General features: G+C 57.6%; 1 protein-coding gene across 1 annotated transcript in view; it reads right to left on the reverse strand.

Moving 5' to 3' along the window:
* LOC119111758 (transcription factor 12) overlaps positions 1–18,357 on the reverse strand; it is a 37,105-nt gene that overhangs the window by 3,331 nt on the left and 15,417 nt on the right. The window contains exons 4-11 of the mRNA XM_037235576.1: positions 5,992–6,174; positions 5,412–5,573; positions 4,759–4,815; positions 4,491–4,553; positions 1,898–2,129; positions 1,287–1,407; positions 929–1,048; positions 166–311 (exon numbers count right to left, since the gene is read on the reverse strand). Coding sequence (XP_037091471.1) covers positions 166–311; positions 929–1,048; positions 1,287–1,407; positions 1,898–2,129; positions 4,491–4,553; positions 4,759–4,815; positions 5,412–5,573; positions 5,992–6,174 — 1,084 coding nt within the window. The remainder of the gene's footprint in view (positions 1–165; positions 312–928; positions 1,049–1,286; positions 1,408–1,897; positions 2,130–4,490; positions 4,554–4,758; positions 4,816–5,411; positions 5,574–5,991; positions 6,175–18,357) is intronic.

Here is an 18,357-nt window from a genome sequence, read left to right on the forward strand (position 1 = left end):
ACGGAGGAGAGAGAGAGAGAGAGAGAGGAGAGAGATGGAGGAGAGAAGGAGAGAGAGAGAGAGAGAGATGAGAGAGCCAGAGGAGAGAGAAGAGGAGGGGAGAAGTTGACGAGAAGAGGAGCGAGAGAGAGAGAGAGAGAGAGGAGGAGAGAGAGTCGGCCTGACCTCGCACTTGCTGTTCCAGCGTCATAATGACGTCGACGGCCAAGTTGAGAATGCCCAGCTTGGTCTGCGGCTTGTCCTGCTTCATGTGCGTCATGCACATGTGGCCGAGTTCCTTGAGCGCCTCGTTGATGTCGCGGATGCGCACCCTGGGGGCGGGGCCGGGACGCGCCGTGAGCGGTGCACGTACCTCTGACCTGCGCCTCCAGTCGACTGATGAGGCCCACCGCCTGGTGCAGGATTCCCAGCTTGGTCTGCGACTTGTCACCCGCCATGTGCATCGTCACCATGCGACCCAGCTCTTTGAACGCCTCATTTATATCCCTGACGCGGATCCTGTGGACAGCAGCCGGTCGCGGCCGTGATCCACCAATCAGAGCGCGCGGCTCTGCCTGCCATAGGCTTCCCCGCGGGTCCGGGTCCGGGTCAGGCAAGCCGGGACGGCACCACAGCGTGTAGGACCACGGCAGCCGACAGAGCAGCGAACAGAAGACACCGCACCGGGCACGGTCGGATGCACCCGTCAGGAAAGAAGTGAAAACCAAACACACGGAGCAGGACCAACAAACTGAGAGCAGTCCAAGCATACCGGGACTGAAACACCACACGCCACGGCAACTCCAGAACTCAAGGAAGAGGCAACACCACGGTAAAGAAAACAAATGTCATGCGCGTGCAAGAGATGTTGCCGAATGCGGTCGGCCGGCCGGCCCGGGGCCGGGCAGCGGCTCGGCGGCCGGCGCCACCCTCGACGGAGGGTGCCCACCTCTCACGGGCGTTGTTGGCGCTGCGCCGGTGGGTGTCTCGCAGGTGCTTGGTCTCCGGGTCCAAATCTTCGTCTTCGCTGCCGTCATCGCCCAGGCCGCCGCCGCTGCCGCCACTCGCACTGCAGCGAGGAGGAGCGCGGAGGTCAGGTCACGTGGTCATCACCAGCGCTAAGAATTGCATGTTCCCTGCTGTTCGTCCGGAGCCATGTCGCAGCCAAGATGTGCGGTGACAATGGACGCAGAAGCGCTATGACACCAAACAGACCCTATGGAAGTGCTCTCGTAGCATGGCTGGTGGTTTTGACTCGGGACATCAGTTACAACGGCGTGGCCAGCCGGGTCGCGCACGCCACTCACTATTTGCGGGAGCGTTTGCTTTTGGAGGCGGCGGGGGCGGCGGGGCTGACGGCCGGCCCTAGCTGGCCGGCTGACATTGCGGCGGCCAGCTCCGTGCTGTCCGGCGCCTCTTTCCGCTTCTCTGCGACGGAAACACAGGACCGGGCGGTCAGCACGGCCGAGCGCGCAGAGCGGACCGGTAGACGCACCTCACTTCGAAGCAGCCTCTCGCCAGGGAGCCGGCCGGCGCTTGCACGCTGGGGCTGCCCCAGCGACGCATCAGATCACACCAACACTGACCGGCACGCTTCATCGGGCCTGTCCAACCATCTGTCCCAGACGCGCTCTACACGCGTACATCCCGGGTATGGTGTATTCCTCGAGATAACGCGAGAGTGTGTCACACTAGAAGTGCATCACACAAGCGCCTCCCGCTTGCGTGGCGATGATAGTCGAGAGCGGTTCTATAACGTTCACCTCCCAAGCAGCGGCTTCGAAGTCTATTACAAAATTGTGATCCGTAAGACGCGAAATTGGTGCCAGTGACAGATACGCAGCACGGGGTACCACAGTAATTGGTGTTGGAGGCGGGACACCCGTCCCCTCAGCAGGGAGGAAAGTGCACCACTCACTGGTGTTGGTGGCGGGCAGCCGGTCGGCGGGTGAGTCCAGCTGGCCGTAATGGGGCACTCGCAGGCCGGCCTCCATGTAGAGCAGGCCGCTGGAATGTGAGGCGGCCGGCGGCACGCCGTGGGGCGGCGGCGGCGGCGGCGGGGGCGGCGGGGGCGGCAGCGGCGGCGGTGGCTCGGCGTGGCTCCGCATCACCATCAGCGCGTCATCCAGGCGCTCCTCGATTCGGCCCACCTGGCCAGACCCCAGCGAGGCGTCAGCAGCGTCAGCTGAGCGGCCGGCCCAGACGCACCGGCACAAGCAGCAGCGCCACGCGTCGCCATACGGTCCGTCCGATGACCACGCGCTCACTGCGTCACGTATCGGCCACGGAGCGCCCCCCCCCCCCCCCCCCCCCCCCCCCCCCCCCCAGTCCCGGCGACCTCAGCAGCCTCGTGAGATTCCTGACCTTTACATTCACGGGTTTGGAATCCCACGAGGGTGCTGAGAGGCGCTCATCGGGCACGCTGTGACGCTGGTGCCGCCTGATCAGCCATGTGTAAAATGTAAATCTGCTCCGTCCAAGCGTGCCCTCATTTTCTGGGATTGATGAAAATATGCCCAGGTGCAGGCTATGGTGATAAACCTACATGCGTTTATCGCCTTTTACATTCAGCCAACACAATACTCGTAATAAATGTTCACAATAGGGCCTATTGTCGCCACAGCGCAGGCTCAAATGCGGTAGACCTGAGATTAAGGACAAATGACTATGTCCGTGAAGTTAGCGATTTAGTCGGCGAGTTTTTTCAGCGACGAGTTCCGATTTCTCTGAAAGAGGGTCTCAAGGCCAATTGTGGCGTGATAATACCCAAAATGGCACTTATTTTGCAACATCATGTGACCTTCAAGGTCAAAAGCCGGGTCAAAGGACGAGGAACTTGACGGTACCCAAAAACTACCGACCGATTTGAAAATCGTGAGCATCAAAACATTCACAAACGCAAGAGCTAGCGTCCGTCAAAAAGTTCTGACCTCTCAATGTCACACTTCAAGGTTAAACGCGGGCTGGAAGGACGGGGAGCTCCATATCACCCAAAAATTACCAGCGGATTTTTAACTTACGAACATCAAAATATTCACGGCAGAAAGAACTAGCGTCCGCCAAGAAGCCAAGACCTCTCAGGGTCACCCTTCAAGGTCAAACGCGGGCTCACAGGACGGGCAAGTACACATCACCCAAAAATTACCGGCCGATTTATCACATACAAACATCAGAATATTCACCACACAAAGAGCTAGCGTCCGTCAAAAAGTCCTGACCTCTCAAGATCTCCGTTCAAGGTCAAACGCGGGCTCAAAAGATGGAGAACTCCATATCACCCACAAATTACCGGCCGACATCTAACTTACAAACATCAAAATATTCACCACAGAAAGAACTAGCGTCCGCCAAAAAGTCCAGACCTCTCAAGGCCACCCTTGAAGGTCAAACGCGGGCTCAAAAGATGGGGAACTCCAAATCGCCCCAAAAAAACCGGCCGAATATAAACTTACATCCATCAGGATACTTGCCACAGAAAGAGCTAGCGTCCGTCAAAAGTCCAGACCTCTCAAAGTCCTCCCTCAAGGACAAACGTGGGCTCAGAGGATGGGGAGCTCCACATCACCCCAAAATCACCGGCCAATTTTCAACTTGCATGCATCATGATATCTACCACAGAAATATGCAGCGTCCGTTCAAGGCTTTGACATTTAAGGGTGGCCTTGAGAGGTCAGAACTTTTCGATGGACGCCACCCCCTTCTGCGCGTTTGCCCCTAAAGGGTGACCTTGACAGGTCTGGACTTTTTGACGGAGGCTAGTTCCTTCTGTGGTGAATATCCTGACGTTTGTAAGCTTGAAATAAGCCGGTCGTTTTGGGGTAATATGGAGTTCCCCGTCTTTTGAGCTCGCGTTTGAACTTGAAAGGTGACCTTGAGAGGTCAGGACTTTCTGACGGACGCTAGCTCTTGCTGTGGTGAATATTCTGAAGCTTGTAAGTTAAAAAACGGCCGGTAATTTCTGGATGATATGGAGTTCCCCGTCCGTTGAGCCCACCTTTGACCTTGAAGGGTGACCTTGAAAGGTCAGGACTTTTTGACGAACGCTAGTTCTTTCTGTGGTGAATATTTTGATGTTTGTAAGCTAGATATCGGCCGGCAGTTTTTGCGTGATATAGAGTTCTCCGTCCTTTGCCCCAGCTTTTGACCTTGAAAGTCGCACGACATTGCAAAATAAGGGTTATTTTTTGTGTTCTCATACCACAATTAACCTTCAGACCCTTTTTCAGAGAAATCGCAACTCGTCGCTAAAAAATCGCTCAATAAATCGCTAACTTCACGGACATCAAATAACTCCACTTTCAACTCGGATACCTCCCGTCATGGTTCACAACTTCGTCAATCACAGGGATGTACTTTCGCTAAAAGCATGAGTTCGGATCCGCTGACAACCGAGGACGGGCCCCCTCTGGACTGAACATGGGATGGCATGGCATTGACGGAGACTGAATTGGAGTGTGTGGGGAGGGAAGGATGGAGGGCGGAGCGGGTGGGCGGGCCGGCCCACCACTCACCTGCACGTGCTCTCGGAGCACCCCTATGGCGTCGTCTAGCTGCTCGTCTGGCATTCGGGAACTCTGCCGGACGAGACGGAGCGAGGGTCAAAACCCGTACCAGTCGTCGGCGTGCTGGAGTCGAGGGCAACCCATCCGCCCACCTCCCGCTTCGGGCCCGGCAGTAACGCCCAGTGATGCCCGCGGCCGGCGGTAGGACGGCAGAGCGTCCTGGTGGCCGCCGACGACAGCGCATTCCGGACGGGTCCGAGACGCGGGCACTGCTCACCGGTGTGCTCGGTGGGTGACCACCGAAGGCGCCAGTGGCTTGCTCCGGAGAGTAGATCTGCAACAGACCGAAGCGGCCGTCACCCGCCGCCTCACAGAGGCAGAGCGAGGCCGGCCCGGACCGCCACTGCAGCCGGCAGGGCTCCGCGTCCTGACCGCCACTGCAGCCGGCAGGGCTCCGCGTCACGGGGCCGCGCCGCGGCGCCGCCGACGCGCCACAGAGGTGCACACAATACGACCTTGATCGCTGCTATGACAGGCCGCTGGATCGCCCGTTCTGGAGCCGAACCATGCCATGCGATCGAAGAAAACTTGGAGAAACGTGGCTCTTCCACATTAGCACAGCTCCACCAAAGACAACATCCGGCAAAACACTTATCGCCATGCTGTGGCTCTACTTTGCTCTATAACGTGCCGAACACCCACAAATGTAGTGAGCTTCACTACCTCTCACACCCAATATACCATGAACACCCCATATCACTGGCGTTCCCTCAGGAACCCACACCCTGGCAGCCGGAAACCGACCATATCAGCAGAGTTGCAAGGCCGCCCAACCGCCACCGTTTCAGCGCACAGCATGATCCCGCCGTGGGCAACTGTGCTTTGCCTGTGTAAATCCGGGGGCTGCCGCCGCCGGCCGGCGTCGCTTACCGACGCCAGGGCGCGGCCGAGCGTGTCGCCCGTGTTGCCGTGCGGAGGTCCGGCCGGCGGACTGTAGAGCGGCGAGCCGGCCAGGCCCGGCGTGGAGGCCGGCGGGCCGCGGTATGCCGCTGCCGCCGCCAGCTCGCCGCCTGACGCCAGGTTCACGTAGCTCTGCGGCAGCAGGGCAACACGGGGGGGGGGGGGGGCAGGGGTCAGGGGTCAAGGCACACCGCTGTAGACGGTCCATATCCATGCAAAGATGATGGCGCCGATGTTTGGGACCGCCTTGCTCCTCCCACGTCACACCACGCGCCTTACTGGCGACGCATCGCCATTATCTGCTCGGTATTGGAACATGGCGACATACCGCGTGGTAACAACAAACACACCGCGCGGTAACAACAAAACAAAGACATGCGCATCGCTAGGTTGTTGACGCGTTCACAACCAGCGTATCATTCAGGCTAAGTGTCTTTTCCGCCGACATAGTCGGAGTGCTCGACACATTGCTTTGGGTCCCTCCAGTTGATGTTCGCATTATCGTGCAACATTGTGAACGCTGCATGCCGACATCTGGTTGGGATCTCACCATATTATCCGCCACGGACGCTATGCCATAATGTGGGGACGCCGTCGGCACCACACCCATCATGCCACCTGGCGGGTAGCCGGAGAACTGCGAGTTCCACGGATCGGCGCTGGGTCCGCGGCCATCCACGAAGTAGGAGCCGTACCGGCCGGGCGACTCCTGGCCGTAATCGTCTCCCACATACTGCCGGGCAAACAGGGAATCGCAGCGTCAGCACGGCGGCCATGTCAAACACTCCGGTTAAAACGACACTGACAAGCGTGACGAGCCCGGCGCCGGCGGCCCAGACACCGCAGCACCGCCGCCGACTGACACCGACACCGACACCGACAGCACCAGACACCACGGCACCGCCGCCGACTGACACCGACACCGACAGCACCAGACACTGACACCGACAGCACCGCCGCCGACTGACACCGACACCGACAGCACCAGACACCGCAGCACCGCCGCCGACTGACACCGACACCGACACCGACACCGACAGCACCAGACACCGCAGCACCGCCGCCGACTGACACCGACACCGACACCGCAGCACCGCCGCCGACTGACGGTCGCGCTCTGGTCAGCACGGAGAGTCGGACAGGTCAGCACGGAGGGCAGGACAGGTCAGCACGGAGAACCGGACAGGTCAGCACGGAGGGCCGGACGGGTCAGCGCGGAGAGCCAGACGGGCCAGCACGGATGGCAGGACAGGTCAGCAAGGAGGGCAGGACAAGCCAGCATGGAGGGCCGGACAGGTCAGCACAGAGGGTAGGACGGGTCAGCACGGAGGGCCAGAAGACGTGCGCATCACAGCGCAGCCAAGGTTATCGTGTGTGCAATCAAGGTGAGCTGGCGGGCCGGCTGTTTGTTGTCGTCAGTCCTGAGCGGACTTGGTACACCGGCCAGAGCACACAATCGCCACGCATCTGAGCACACCAGCGGCCGCGGCCGAGCGGCGACAAGCAACACCGATACGTGCACGGGCCGATGGCGCCATAGACGACGCTACACCAGGCCTGACTGCCCCGAAACTCCCGAATACTTTTTGACATTTTTTCCTTCTCTCTATTGCACTGACGCTTTCTTTTGTTTGACATCGACGTCTAGCATGACGTGATCACGGAGGAAACGGCCCGCTTGGTAACACGAGCCGCTCCCTGCCAGAAACAACTCCAGGTCCCCCTGTGCCCTGAGTAGCACCCTTGAGCAATGCACGGCTATTATTTATAAAACTGTTTCGCCTGAATGAGCGGGACAACGGGACAAATACGGTGACGCTAAACGGCAGCTACCGAAAAACAGCACAGAGCAGGCCATACATCTTGCTCTACGCGATGGTCATGTGCGACTATGACCCATGAGCGACTGAGACCCCCGACGTGGCCAAGCGCATACATACACCATAAAAGCTGTCCAGTTACTTTCATCGTTCAGGATCATGCGAAAAAACTGGGAAAAACTCAGTATCCTACAACTTTTGAGAATTTTCAAGCGACATATGCTGCGCGACTCTCAGGTAGAAAAATGCGCATTTTCGGATTCTACGAAACCCTTTCATCTCATATATTACTGATGTGGTAATGGACCTTGCTCAGCACATCGCAGTGAACCGAGCATTGCACGATACTGGAAAACCTGAAGGACGCCAACAGAGCGTTGTTCTTCAGCCGCTCTCATGACACCAGACAACACTACGAGCGGCAGGCGGCGAGGCCCGGCGGGGCGTGACCCTGTCGAATGGCACCCCGTCCGCCGCGATACGCTACAGCCAACAGCTCGTCATGCCGCCCTCCGGGCAGTGCAGCGGCCGCAATGGCCCGAGCAACGTCCGCCCCTTATCGCCGCCGTGCAGGGCCCGGCTTTACCGAGAACCGGGCGCCGTGTCGTATCGGGCGCTCATGGCCACGCCGCCGCACCGGAGCCCCCTAAACAGCACCCCTCCCCTAAGCCCTCTCCCCCCCCCCCCCCCAGCGCCGGTTCGCCAGATCCTGCCGGTGGCGAACGCCCGGCCTTGCACGCCTTTGAAGGCGCCGCCGCGCGGGGAGCGTGACGAAGCTGCGGCCGGGCGGCGGGAGTCGGCGCTGTGCAGCAGCCCGGCTGAGCAAGTCTGCAGAGCGGGACCGGCACGACACCTCCCCTGCAGCCTGCCCTCACCTGACCATAGCAACAACGGAGCGACGCTGGACACGACGCCCGGCCGGGGCCCAGTCAGCAGCGGCCGAGCCGCGGCGGTGCCGGTGACGCGGCCCGGCCCGGCCCGGCTCCGCGCCGTCTGGCCGGCGGCCGGCGGCCGGCGGCCGGCGGCGCCGCATTCCGGCACTGCGGCGGGCCGCGCGGGCGCCCCCCGCCAGCTCCGCGGCCCCCGGCCAGCCGTCCGGCACGTCATCACAGCCCCGGCTATGAATAGCGCTCACTTCCCGGCATCTCGTCACAGAGTGCAGGCCTGCCGCCGGGCGCGTGTACATCCATCCCCTCCACCCCATCAGCCGAGTTGGCGGACAGACGAGCTCCGACCTGGCGCGGCACTCTGGCCGACAGGTTGACAGACGTCCTGCCGGCGGTCACACTCTCCTCGGCTGGACTCGCCGCCGGCGCAGACCACGGCCACAGCCGCCAGTCCAGCTCCGAACGACCGTACCTCGGTGCGGCCTGCCCTCCGCTGACATCAGCCGATCGATTCACGCGACGCGATCCGCCGACGGGTGGCGCAGTGAGCACTCCACGGCCACAGCCGCCAGTCCAGCTCCGAACGACCGTACCTCGGTGCGGCCTGCCCTCCGCTGACATCAGCCCAGCGATTCACGCGACGCGATCCGCCGACGGGTGGCGCAGTGAGCACTCCACGGCCGCGCTGCCGGTTATCTCACCGCCTGACATTTGACGACCACAGCTGCACTTCTCGTGAGGTTTCTTCATTAATTCAGACACGGCAATGATCCAACTTGACGCATTGGTCCGCGAAAGGGGGGGGGGGGGGCGAGGCACGCAATGGCACGGGGTGGAGCAGAGTGCACACATGACGGCTGATCACCGGCCGTCAGACAGGCGGCTTGAGTCAGACTTGCCGGTCGTAGCACCGTATCAGCTATCACGAAGACAAATCACACTTTGAACTCGTGGGAAAGAGCATCTGAGAGCTTTCGTAAATCTTCATCAGGTGTCCATCAAAGCCCGTGCAGGCGGCCTTCGACGGGCTAAATTTAGCAAATGAAATGCAATTAGTGCATTTAGGCACCTCATGTTACTTTATGATTCAGATAGTTCTTAATGTAGCTTTACCCTATGGCCAATAGCCACAAAGGCAATAGCACGCAACTACAGGGTATTCAGTCTTCTTGCCCATGACAATGGCCAATGCGCGACGGCGCCAAGACGTTATATATGGGGGTCACCGTCCGTGAAAATAAATCAGCGTTATACGTATGGGTGCTCTATGGGGCGGTGCACCAGCCCATGCCACCGCGTTGGGAGCAAGCGTCCTCTGTTCGACGACTGATGAAAACGCATAAGTAACTGATCTGATACGACGACAAACAACTAGCATGGTGAGCAATGAGGGGAGAACTATACCCGGCAGCCCCAGCAAAACAGGATCACGAACGACCGGCCAGTCATCAGGGGAGGAATCGAAATAGTAAAATCGATATCCAAGAACCAGCCAAGTTCTTGCCATCAGCACTCACGCAAAACAAAGCTGCAAAACAAGTGGTGTACCATAAGTCATACAAAACTAGTCAGGCCTTTGTCCGGCCTGTTCAGTCCGGGTTTCTCCACCCCCCCCCCCCCTCCCTCCCGTTATCGAAAAGTGATCCGCATTGGTCGACTTCGTTGGCGGCCGCCATACCACCGCCGCTGGTCTGAGCACAGGGTTCACTTGAGTGGGTGTCTCTCACTGGCGGAAAACGTTGACCCGCGTAGCGAGGAAGAAACTCACGGAACGCTGCTAAGATTGCGATGCGCGTATGAGGTCAACGATAGGTTCTCAGTGCCTCAAGCCGTTTCTGCGTTTCGGCAATTTTTGGTAGCGTTCACATGAGTTAATTCTGAGACCAATTACTGGCTGGCCAGTTCGATTGGGTTCAGGAGATTGAACAGACCGGTGGGCCTAAAATAGGTGGGAAGGTGGACTAGAATAACTATTTGAGTAACATCTCGGAGCAATAGGTAGATGATAGCACGGCACATTAACACCATCACGTTCCCGGGAGAAGGGCCACGAAAACCTCCAATTCTGCAAAGGCGCCGGGCGAAAGAAAAACCCACAAGGTCTTAACGGACACCCATAGACGCATCCTCAATTGGTTAGGGCAGATTGCAATGACCTTGATCGTGAGCGCCAGATTGCCAGCCAGACGAGAAGCTTTCAAGCACTTTTTCCACACCCACCAAGGAGGTTCCGACAAGAACGCCGCGTTCAAATCAAAATTGGAAAACGTTCTGAAGCTTGGAAGCATGTTGTGTGTGCAGACGGTAAAGGGAACGAATGATGACAGAAAAATCGAAATACTGTGGGAAGGGCACATCTCGCTGCCGAAGAGCAAAACGAGTCGATAATACAGGCCAAGGCAGAGCTGAAATTCTCAGACAGTTTAGAAAAGTTGTGGGACATCGGAGCCCCAATGCTACTGAAGAGATAAGAGGAAGCTGGCTGGACTCCATTTGCCTATGCTCAGACACAGGATATACAATTGTACGACGATCAACGTCGGGTCCGCGTCAGGCGACGACGAGCGCTAACGAACCTCAAACTCGACCAGAAATCGAACCTGGAGACGGTCACCAATCTTCGGTAACCGAAACACTGACCAGCTCAGAGGCCCAGTTGGCACCACGACATGGCCCGCCGGGTAGCTGAGCTGCATCAGCCAGCCCTCACGGCCGCCTTCTCCAGACACCTACCGCCACCAATGGCTGGCAGATTCCGTACGCCGAGCGGCCAGATGTGCAGTAGTAGCCACTACCTTCTCTGGCAAGAAGCAAAACAAATCTGGAAATGTTACAATGCTGCAGAGCCTGATTAAGCATGACTTCTTATGCTGTTCATGTTCATCATATGCATATCGTACATGTTAATATTTGACTCAAACGTTTTTCATGAGATCCTGGGCAGAGCTGTGGCTTGCCTTAATACTTCAAAATATGAATTCCGACATGGACAAAGCCATGACTGCCATGCGAACGCAGCCGTGATTGGCAACCTGACCCCAAACTCCCGCCCATTCGGCAGGCGTCATGCTGGCAGTCCCGTGTTCTGAGTCTATGAAGAGCAAACCACAGAGTGGACGGAGTAGACGCGGTGCCTCCAATGCAGGCAGGAGTTCCAACAAATGCATTTCCAACGTTTGCCTTTCAATGGCAACACCCTGCAGGTTTCTGGACGTGGGTCAAATACCAGTCAGCTCGCAACTAAATGTCACGTCTGTAACGTGTCTCCTGCCCCGAGGAACACTTGAAACAATTACGTTCGTCCAGAGCATGAAAAACTATGGTCGACCAATTAGTTCAGTTCAGTAGAACGTTGCTATTTTACGTTTACCGACTTTGAGAGCCACAAAGATTGCTCAGTTCCACTAAGAGAGGTTTTGCAACCATTTTACAAACACGGTCCACCTAATGGCCAGGATAGGTCGGGAGCCGGGCAGCCGCCTACAGCTCCGCTCACGCGCGCCTGGGAGCTGGGTCGCCGGCGGACAGGGCCAACAGGGACGGGCGTGCTGCCGTCCCGGCGCCGCACCGACCGACGCCTGGGGCCGCTCTGTACGGCCCACTGACCTGAGTCAGGCGGCGTCTCACGTGCGGGTTCTGACGGGCCAGGATCACCAAGCTGGAGGGCCTGTTCGGCAGGCACGGGCTCAGAGGCCCCGGCAGGCTGGGCCGCGGACTGAGCGGGTCCCGAGGCGACACGCCGCCGTAGTTCGGTAGGTTCAGCGCTGTCGCAGGCGGCGCGGCCTCCCCCAGTCGGTCAAAGTGTGCCATCCTGATCACCATGCCCGCCGCTGGTGCGCTCGGAGGCGGCGGAGAACGGCTGGAGCCGACGGCGGCCGGCGGCGAACTGGCGGCGGGGCCGCGTCACGCGCCCACCTGGGGGCGCCGCGCTGTCTGCCCGCCCGGCCGGACGGCGCCACGAGGCCGGTCGGCCGGACAGCGGCCGCCGCTATCTACATCAGAGCGGCGCCCCGGCCGGCCGGCCGGGGCTGCAGGGCGGCCAGCCGGTGAGGGCGCCTCCTGCGCCGCCACTGCCGGCGGCGGCCAGCGCAGGCCAGTTCCTCGGCCAAAGCAGACCCACACGGCGAAATCTCGGGCACAAACCATGTCCGAGTTAGCCATGACCATTGACACAAGATCGCAACTGCCCCGCACAAGTTCACATGTGTGCGCAAGTGTAAACCGCGAAGGCAATCCGGCTCCTGACAGTCCGTTACCTAACAGGTATCGGTAGCACACGCGTCCATGACAATAACCCGCCGCACCAGCGTGGCCCTCTGACTGTGTCACAGTCGGCTGCGCACTGCGCGTCCCCCGACCATGGTAGCCCCCGCTGCGACAGAGGACACCAGCAACAGGTGCAGCGGTCCACGGCCGGACAGTGCAACGGCGGCGAGACTATGACGCAGCTGCACCGCACCACTCGCCGCCTCGGACGCTCGCGTGACGCGTCAGCAGGCGGTGCAGCCGGCACGTGCGTCATCGGGGCCGGCCCGGCAGTGACGCGTCACTGGCCGCGGTGCCGCATGACGTCCAGCTTACCCAGCATCCTCCCAGCGACAGAGGCCCGGCGCCAATCAGCCGCTCGACGGTGGAATGCGGGCCGCTTCGGACAGCGAGACGGACAAGGGCGGACATTAACCCCCGCTTACAGCGCGGCTGGCGCTCGCCGAAGCCACGGAGGCCCCCTTATGAGCATGTCCAACGACGCCAGCATTGCATGGATCTACTTGTGCAGCAACGGCTGCCGAGATATTATTCATGCTTGGATGCAGGGTTATTTGACCAGCGTATGGATGGAGTGATTGCAATATGTTATCGAAGCCTTAGATTAGAGACTCATCTGTGCAGCTAAATGGAAAACGACTAATGCCTGCGCTCATTTTTCGGTAGGTCTTGAGATTTCTTGAAAGCAGGGTTCGTTTTACCGCACGTGCCAATGCCTATTTTAAAGGTATTTCCTTCTCCAGACCAGCAAAATTGATCAACACAAGCGCAAGCACAGCCACTGCCACACAACACACTGATGAAGGCCGCATTGAACAGGTGAAACCATCCGGCGAATCCAGTAGCACCATTTCACAGATGTCATACCCGATTTAAGCCAAAACACAGATCCAGCATCAACTGCAGCATGCCACACAAATATACCCCAAAACGCGTCGTTCCTCCACTGAAACTTTCATGGGCTCATTATCACGTCAACCCAAACACCGTAAAATTTCACAGGCGCGACACGTGCTGGATGGTTAACTAATCCGTGTGTAATTTAAAGGCAAGCAGCTGGCCCCAGACACTGACCAATGAGAGACCCATGGCGAAAGACGAGTTTTGGAAACAATCGCAGATGATCAGCAACCGGTCACGTTCAAACCTTGGCAAGAAACAGTAAGCCACCAAATCAGATGCCAATGGGTCACTAGAATTCCCGGACAGAACAAGTATAAGGCAAGACATGGTCACTTCTGCCTGTTTTATGAGAACAATTATGTTTGAAACATTGTTTACGTGACGCAACAAGGAATTTGGCAGCCTGAGTGGGAAATGTTGGCGCCATGCGCATCTCCGCCACACCAAATTGCTTTGCATAGCAGGCTCCATAAGACAGGTTACGTCGTTTGGCGACACCAATGTGCGATATTACGGAGGCTACTAGTTTGCATCGCACGCTCCCACTGCCACGCGACGTGGCCGGTGTCTCATGGGTAAGGGCCACGCGAGTTGAGTCCGGTGAGGATGCCGAGTTTGCGGCATAACTATTCGTGGTCTATGCTGCATAAGTAATTATTTTTGAAACTACTCGTGGTCTCATATGTTGCATAAGCATATGTCTAATATGTTGCATCTGCCCTGCATAAGTAATTATTTTTTGGAGTTCAAAAAAGTTTGCGTGAGACCTCACGAATACGGGAAAATGAGAATGCTTTTCGTTCTTTACGTGTTTTTGATCTTGATCGCGGCCCGATCTGGAGCGCGCTGGTCACTTGTAATAATAGCGTGAGGACTTGTCCCAGCAAGAAGCTCTCACAAGGCTTCGAATGTGGCTATTTTCTGATTGGCTCAGACTTTTTGCGGCTGTGGCGAGCGCTTCCTTGATGATGACGATGATTTGGGGTTTTAGGGCGCATCGACTGCTAAAGGTCATGCAGCGCCCAGAGCACTTCCTTCGGACAAACAAGATCAAAGGCAAGTATACGCACAAACCATTTCCATAAAACTGAGGTGAAAACTTGTGCTTGTAAACTGAACCATTTGCTGCCGGCGAGCAGCCCGGGAGCCGTGTACTGGTCAAGGCAGGCACGTATCGCACGCATCGCTTTACCATCCCATGAGCATACATTCCGTTTGCAAAATTATACCGGTTGTACATTACTGATGTGTGTTCATGCCCATAAGATTTTCAACTGATGAATCATATATCGAAGGATGTATAGAAGTTGCCGTTTAATCTGTTTCACAGCTGAACTGCGCATGCCGTCCGCGGAAATGCCACAAGTAACGTCACTTTGACGTCGGCCACACTGGCACTACATTGGCACTACATTGGCACTGGATTCAAAGGATGGATCTATCGCTATTTGCGTCAGCTTCTTCATGTGTTACGCCAAATTGGTCAGTCATGGCAGCGGGCGTCCGTAGGGTTTTCATAACCGTTGGGCTGCACTTTGTCTCTAGACACCAGCATACGCTAATGGATGCACCTGCGAGGTGCTAGATGAGTCGGAAATGAGATGCTTTGATATCAAAATGGAAACACTCACGTCCCATGCTACCCAGACATAGCTGTCGGAGGCTGGTAGTGCGCAAGCAGACCCATGCAGTGCCGCGGGCCCGCCGGGAGCTTACGGGGAGGCTCTAGGCGGGGCCCGCGACCGCCACCGGCGCCAGATGGTATGCAAACGTGGCTCGCGGCGGCCGCAGCCGCAGACAGACCTGGAGAGTGTCATCTCCGGGGAACGGCGGACCGCGGACGAGTCCAGCTTCCGCGGCAGCCATCGGCGCCAGATGGTATGCAAACGTGGCTCGCGGCGGCCGCGGCCGCAGACAGACCTGGAGAGTGTCATCTCCGGGGAACGGCGGACCGCGGACAACGAGTCCAGCTTCCGCGGCCGCCACCGGCGCCAGATGGTACGCAAACGTGGCTCGCGGCGGCCGCGGCCGCAGACAGACCTGGAGAGTGTCATCTCCGGGGAACGGCGGACCGCGGACGAGTCCAGCTTCCGCGGCCGCCACCGGTGCCAGATGGTACGCAAACGTGGCTCGCGGCGGCCGCGGCCGCAGACAGACCTGGAGAGTGTCATCTCCGGGGAACGACGGACCGCGGACGAGTCCAGCTTCTGCGACCGCCACCGGCGCCAGATGGTACGCAAACGTGGCTCGCGGCGGCCGCGGCCGCAGACAGACCTGGAGAGTGTCATCTCCGGGGAACGACGGACCGCGGGCAACGAGTCCAGCTTCCGCGGCCGCCACCGACAGGCACCGCTCCTGGTGGGTTCGCACGTATCACGCTGGAAAATCACGGGCTTTCCCAAGTAGCGTATATCACATGAAGGTCTAGTGGGTCGACCGTTCGGGCAGCATAACTGGAGGCGACGCACGATGACACGACGAATCATAGCTCAAACTGACCGGGTCGGAGGTGAGCTGCCATCAGCCGCGACTCTAGCCGTGGCAACAGACGCAGCAGCGTCATGAACGACAGTCGGCAGTCATAGGGACGCCCGCATGGGGCTATCAGTGGACACCAACTGGCACACGCTCTCTTGCAGTCACGTCGCGGTCCGATCACCTAGCCCCAAAAGGCAGCTCTTTTATCAGTGGACACCAAAGCTCTATATCAGTGGACACCAACTGGCACACGCTCTCTTGCAGTCACGTCGCGGTCCGATCACCTAGCCGCACAAGGCAGCTCTTTTATCAGTGGACACCAACTGGCACACGCTCTCTTGCAGTCACGTCGCGGTCCGATCACCTAGCCGCACAAGGCAGCTCTATTATCAGTGGACACCAACTGGCACACGCTCTCCTTGCAGTCACGGTCGCGGTCCGATCACCTAGCCACACAAGGCAGCTCTTTTATCAGTGGACACCAACTGGCACACGCTCTCTTGCAGTCACGTCGCGGTCCGATCACCTAGCCGCACAAGGCAGCTCTATTATCAGTGGACACCAACTGGCACACGCTCTCTTGCAGTCACGTCGCGGTCCGATCACCTAGCCGCACAAGGCAGCTCTATTATCAGTGGACACCAACTGGCACACGCTCTCTTGCAGTCACGTCGCGGTCCGATCACCTGGCCGCACAAGGCAGCTCTATAGTGCACGGTGGTGTTAACGCATTCTCGGTCAATATCTACAACCACAGCCCAACGCACAATCCGGTCATGCCCGTCGTGGACGGGGTGTTACTGCATTCCCAGCTCTGCCGCCTAGACCAAACCGGGTAGACCACGGAAAACCGCATCCGCCCTCGGCCGCTGGCCGGCGACGTGCCGGGTTGCATCACTTCTGAGAGGACCTAGTCAACTCATGTCACCGAAGTGCATCCGTCCCGCTTACAGCAGGCGTTCATGAATTACTCAACGCGTGACGTGACGCAAACGACCCGACACGCGATGAGAGGCGACAAAAGCCGCTTTACATCGCAAAGTGGCATCGCCAGGCACCGCGGCTGTGACTTGGAACACATGCCAAGAGCTCGATTAACACTTATCTTGCAGCTACTTGTATTATTGAAATATTTTGCATAGTCTATAAAATTCCTTGAGGTGTTGCACAACCATGGTTTCAAGCCTGGTGTTCTAAAAACAACCGCTGGAATCGGCATGGCTCTGTTCTATATTCGTCGGCTGCCAACTCTGCCCAATGTTCGCGATCTGATATGCCGGCTTGAATGCTTGTGGCGTGGCAGGAAATTCTTGCTAAGCCCGAACGTGGCTAGTTGCTGATTCCCCCAGATTTCCATTCAAGTGTAGCTACCGGTTTTATTGGTTGGGGAAGGGCAGGGCCCAGCCAGCATTTTCTTAAGGGGGAGGGGAGAAGGGGCACAGCGTAATAAGCATTCATCGTAACAGAGCCGAATGAGTCGTCCATGGTGCTCAAGTAAAACATACGGAACTAAGGGGCCGGCGGAGGGGGGGGGGGGGCGGGGCGAACCCAGGGCCTCCACTAATTGTGCCCTAAAGAACAGGTACGTGCAAGTACAATAATATAAAACAACTTTAACCAACAGAGGAAGATCTGGCCGCGTGGTCAGCTGCTCATCCGTGTTTGTACACGCCAGCGACTCTCCCACCGGGTAATTGCTTTTGCCTCTGTTTTCCGAACCTAAGTTGCCGAACATCTGCAGGGTGGTATCAGCTGACCTACACCGAGTAAAATGTTTTAAAAAATTAGACATCCAGAACACCACATATCAGGAATATTACCCGCACATCACGCTCGATCCAGGTATCCAGTTCGCATGTCCTGACACCAGAACGCGGTATTGTGCTGATGGCTGCCCAAAACATAGCCGGTACTGTGCTTAAGACCACCCAAAACATAGCCGGTACTATGCTCATGGCTGCCCAAAACATGGCCGGTACTGTGCTTAAGACTACCCAAAACATAGTTGGTGCTGTGCTAATGACTGCCCAAAACATAGCCGGTACTGTGCTGATGGCTGCCCAAAACATAGCCGGTACTGTGCTAATGACTACACAACACATAGCCAGCGCTGTGCTGATGACTACCCGAAACATAGCCGGCACTGTGCTAATGACTATCCAAAACTTAGCCGGTACTGTGCTAATGACTACACAACACATAGCCAGCACTGTGCTAATGACTACCCAAAACATAGCCGGTACTGTGCTAATGACTACCCAAAACATAGCCGGTACTGTGCTAATGACTACCCAAAACATAGCCGGTACTGTGCTGACTACCCAAAACATAGCCGGTACTGTGCTAATGACTACCCAAAACATAGCCGGTACTGTGCTAATGACTACCTAAAACACAGGCGACTAAATCCAAGGGCTTTAGTATACTCGGCACCGGTCATGTAACCTTTCGGCTTCGCCATCTGCGTCTCTGGCAGCTGTCGGCGCAGGACTTAATACTGGGTGCTAGGACGCCGGAGCCAGACCATTTGGAATGTTCGTGATGTTTGAGGATATCCCCGAT

This window comes from Pollicipes pollicipes, unplaced genomic scaffold (assembly GCF_011947565.3).
Source record: "Pollicipes pollicipes isolate AB1234 unplaced genomic scaffold, Ppol_2.1 Scaffold_7261;HRSCAF=8764_pilon_pilon_pilon, whole genome shotgun sequence".
NCBI lineage: Eukaryota > Metazoa > Arthropoda > Thecostraca > Pollicipedomorpha > Pollicipedidae > Pollicipes > Pollicipes pollicipes.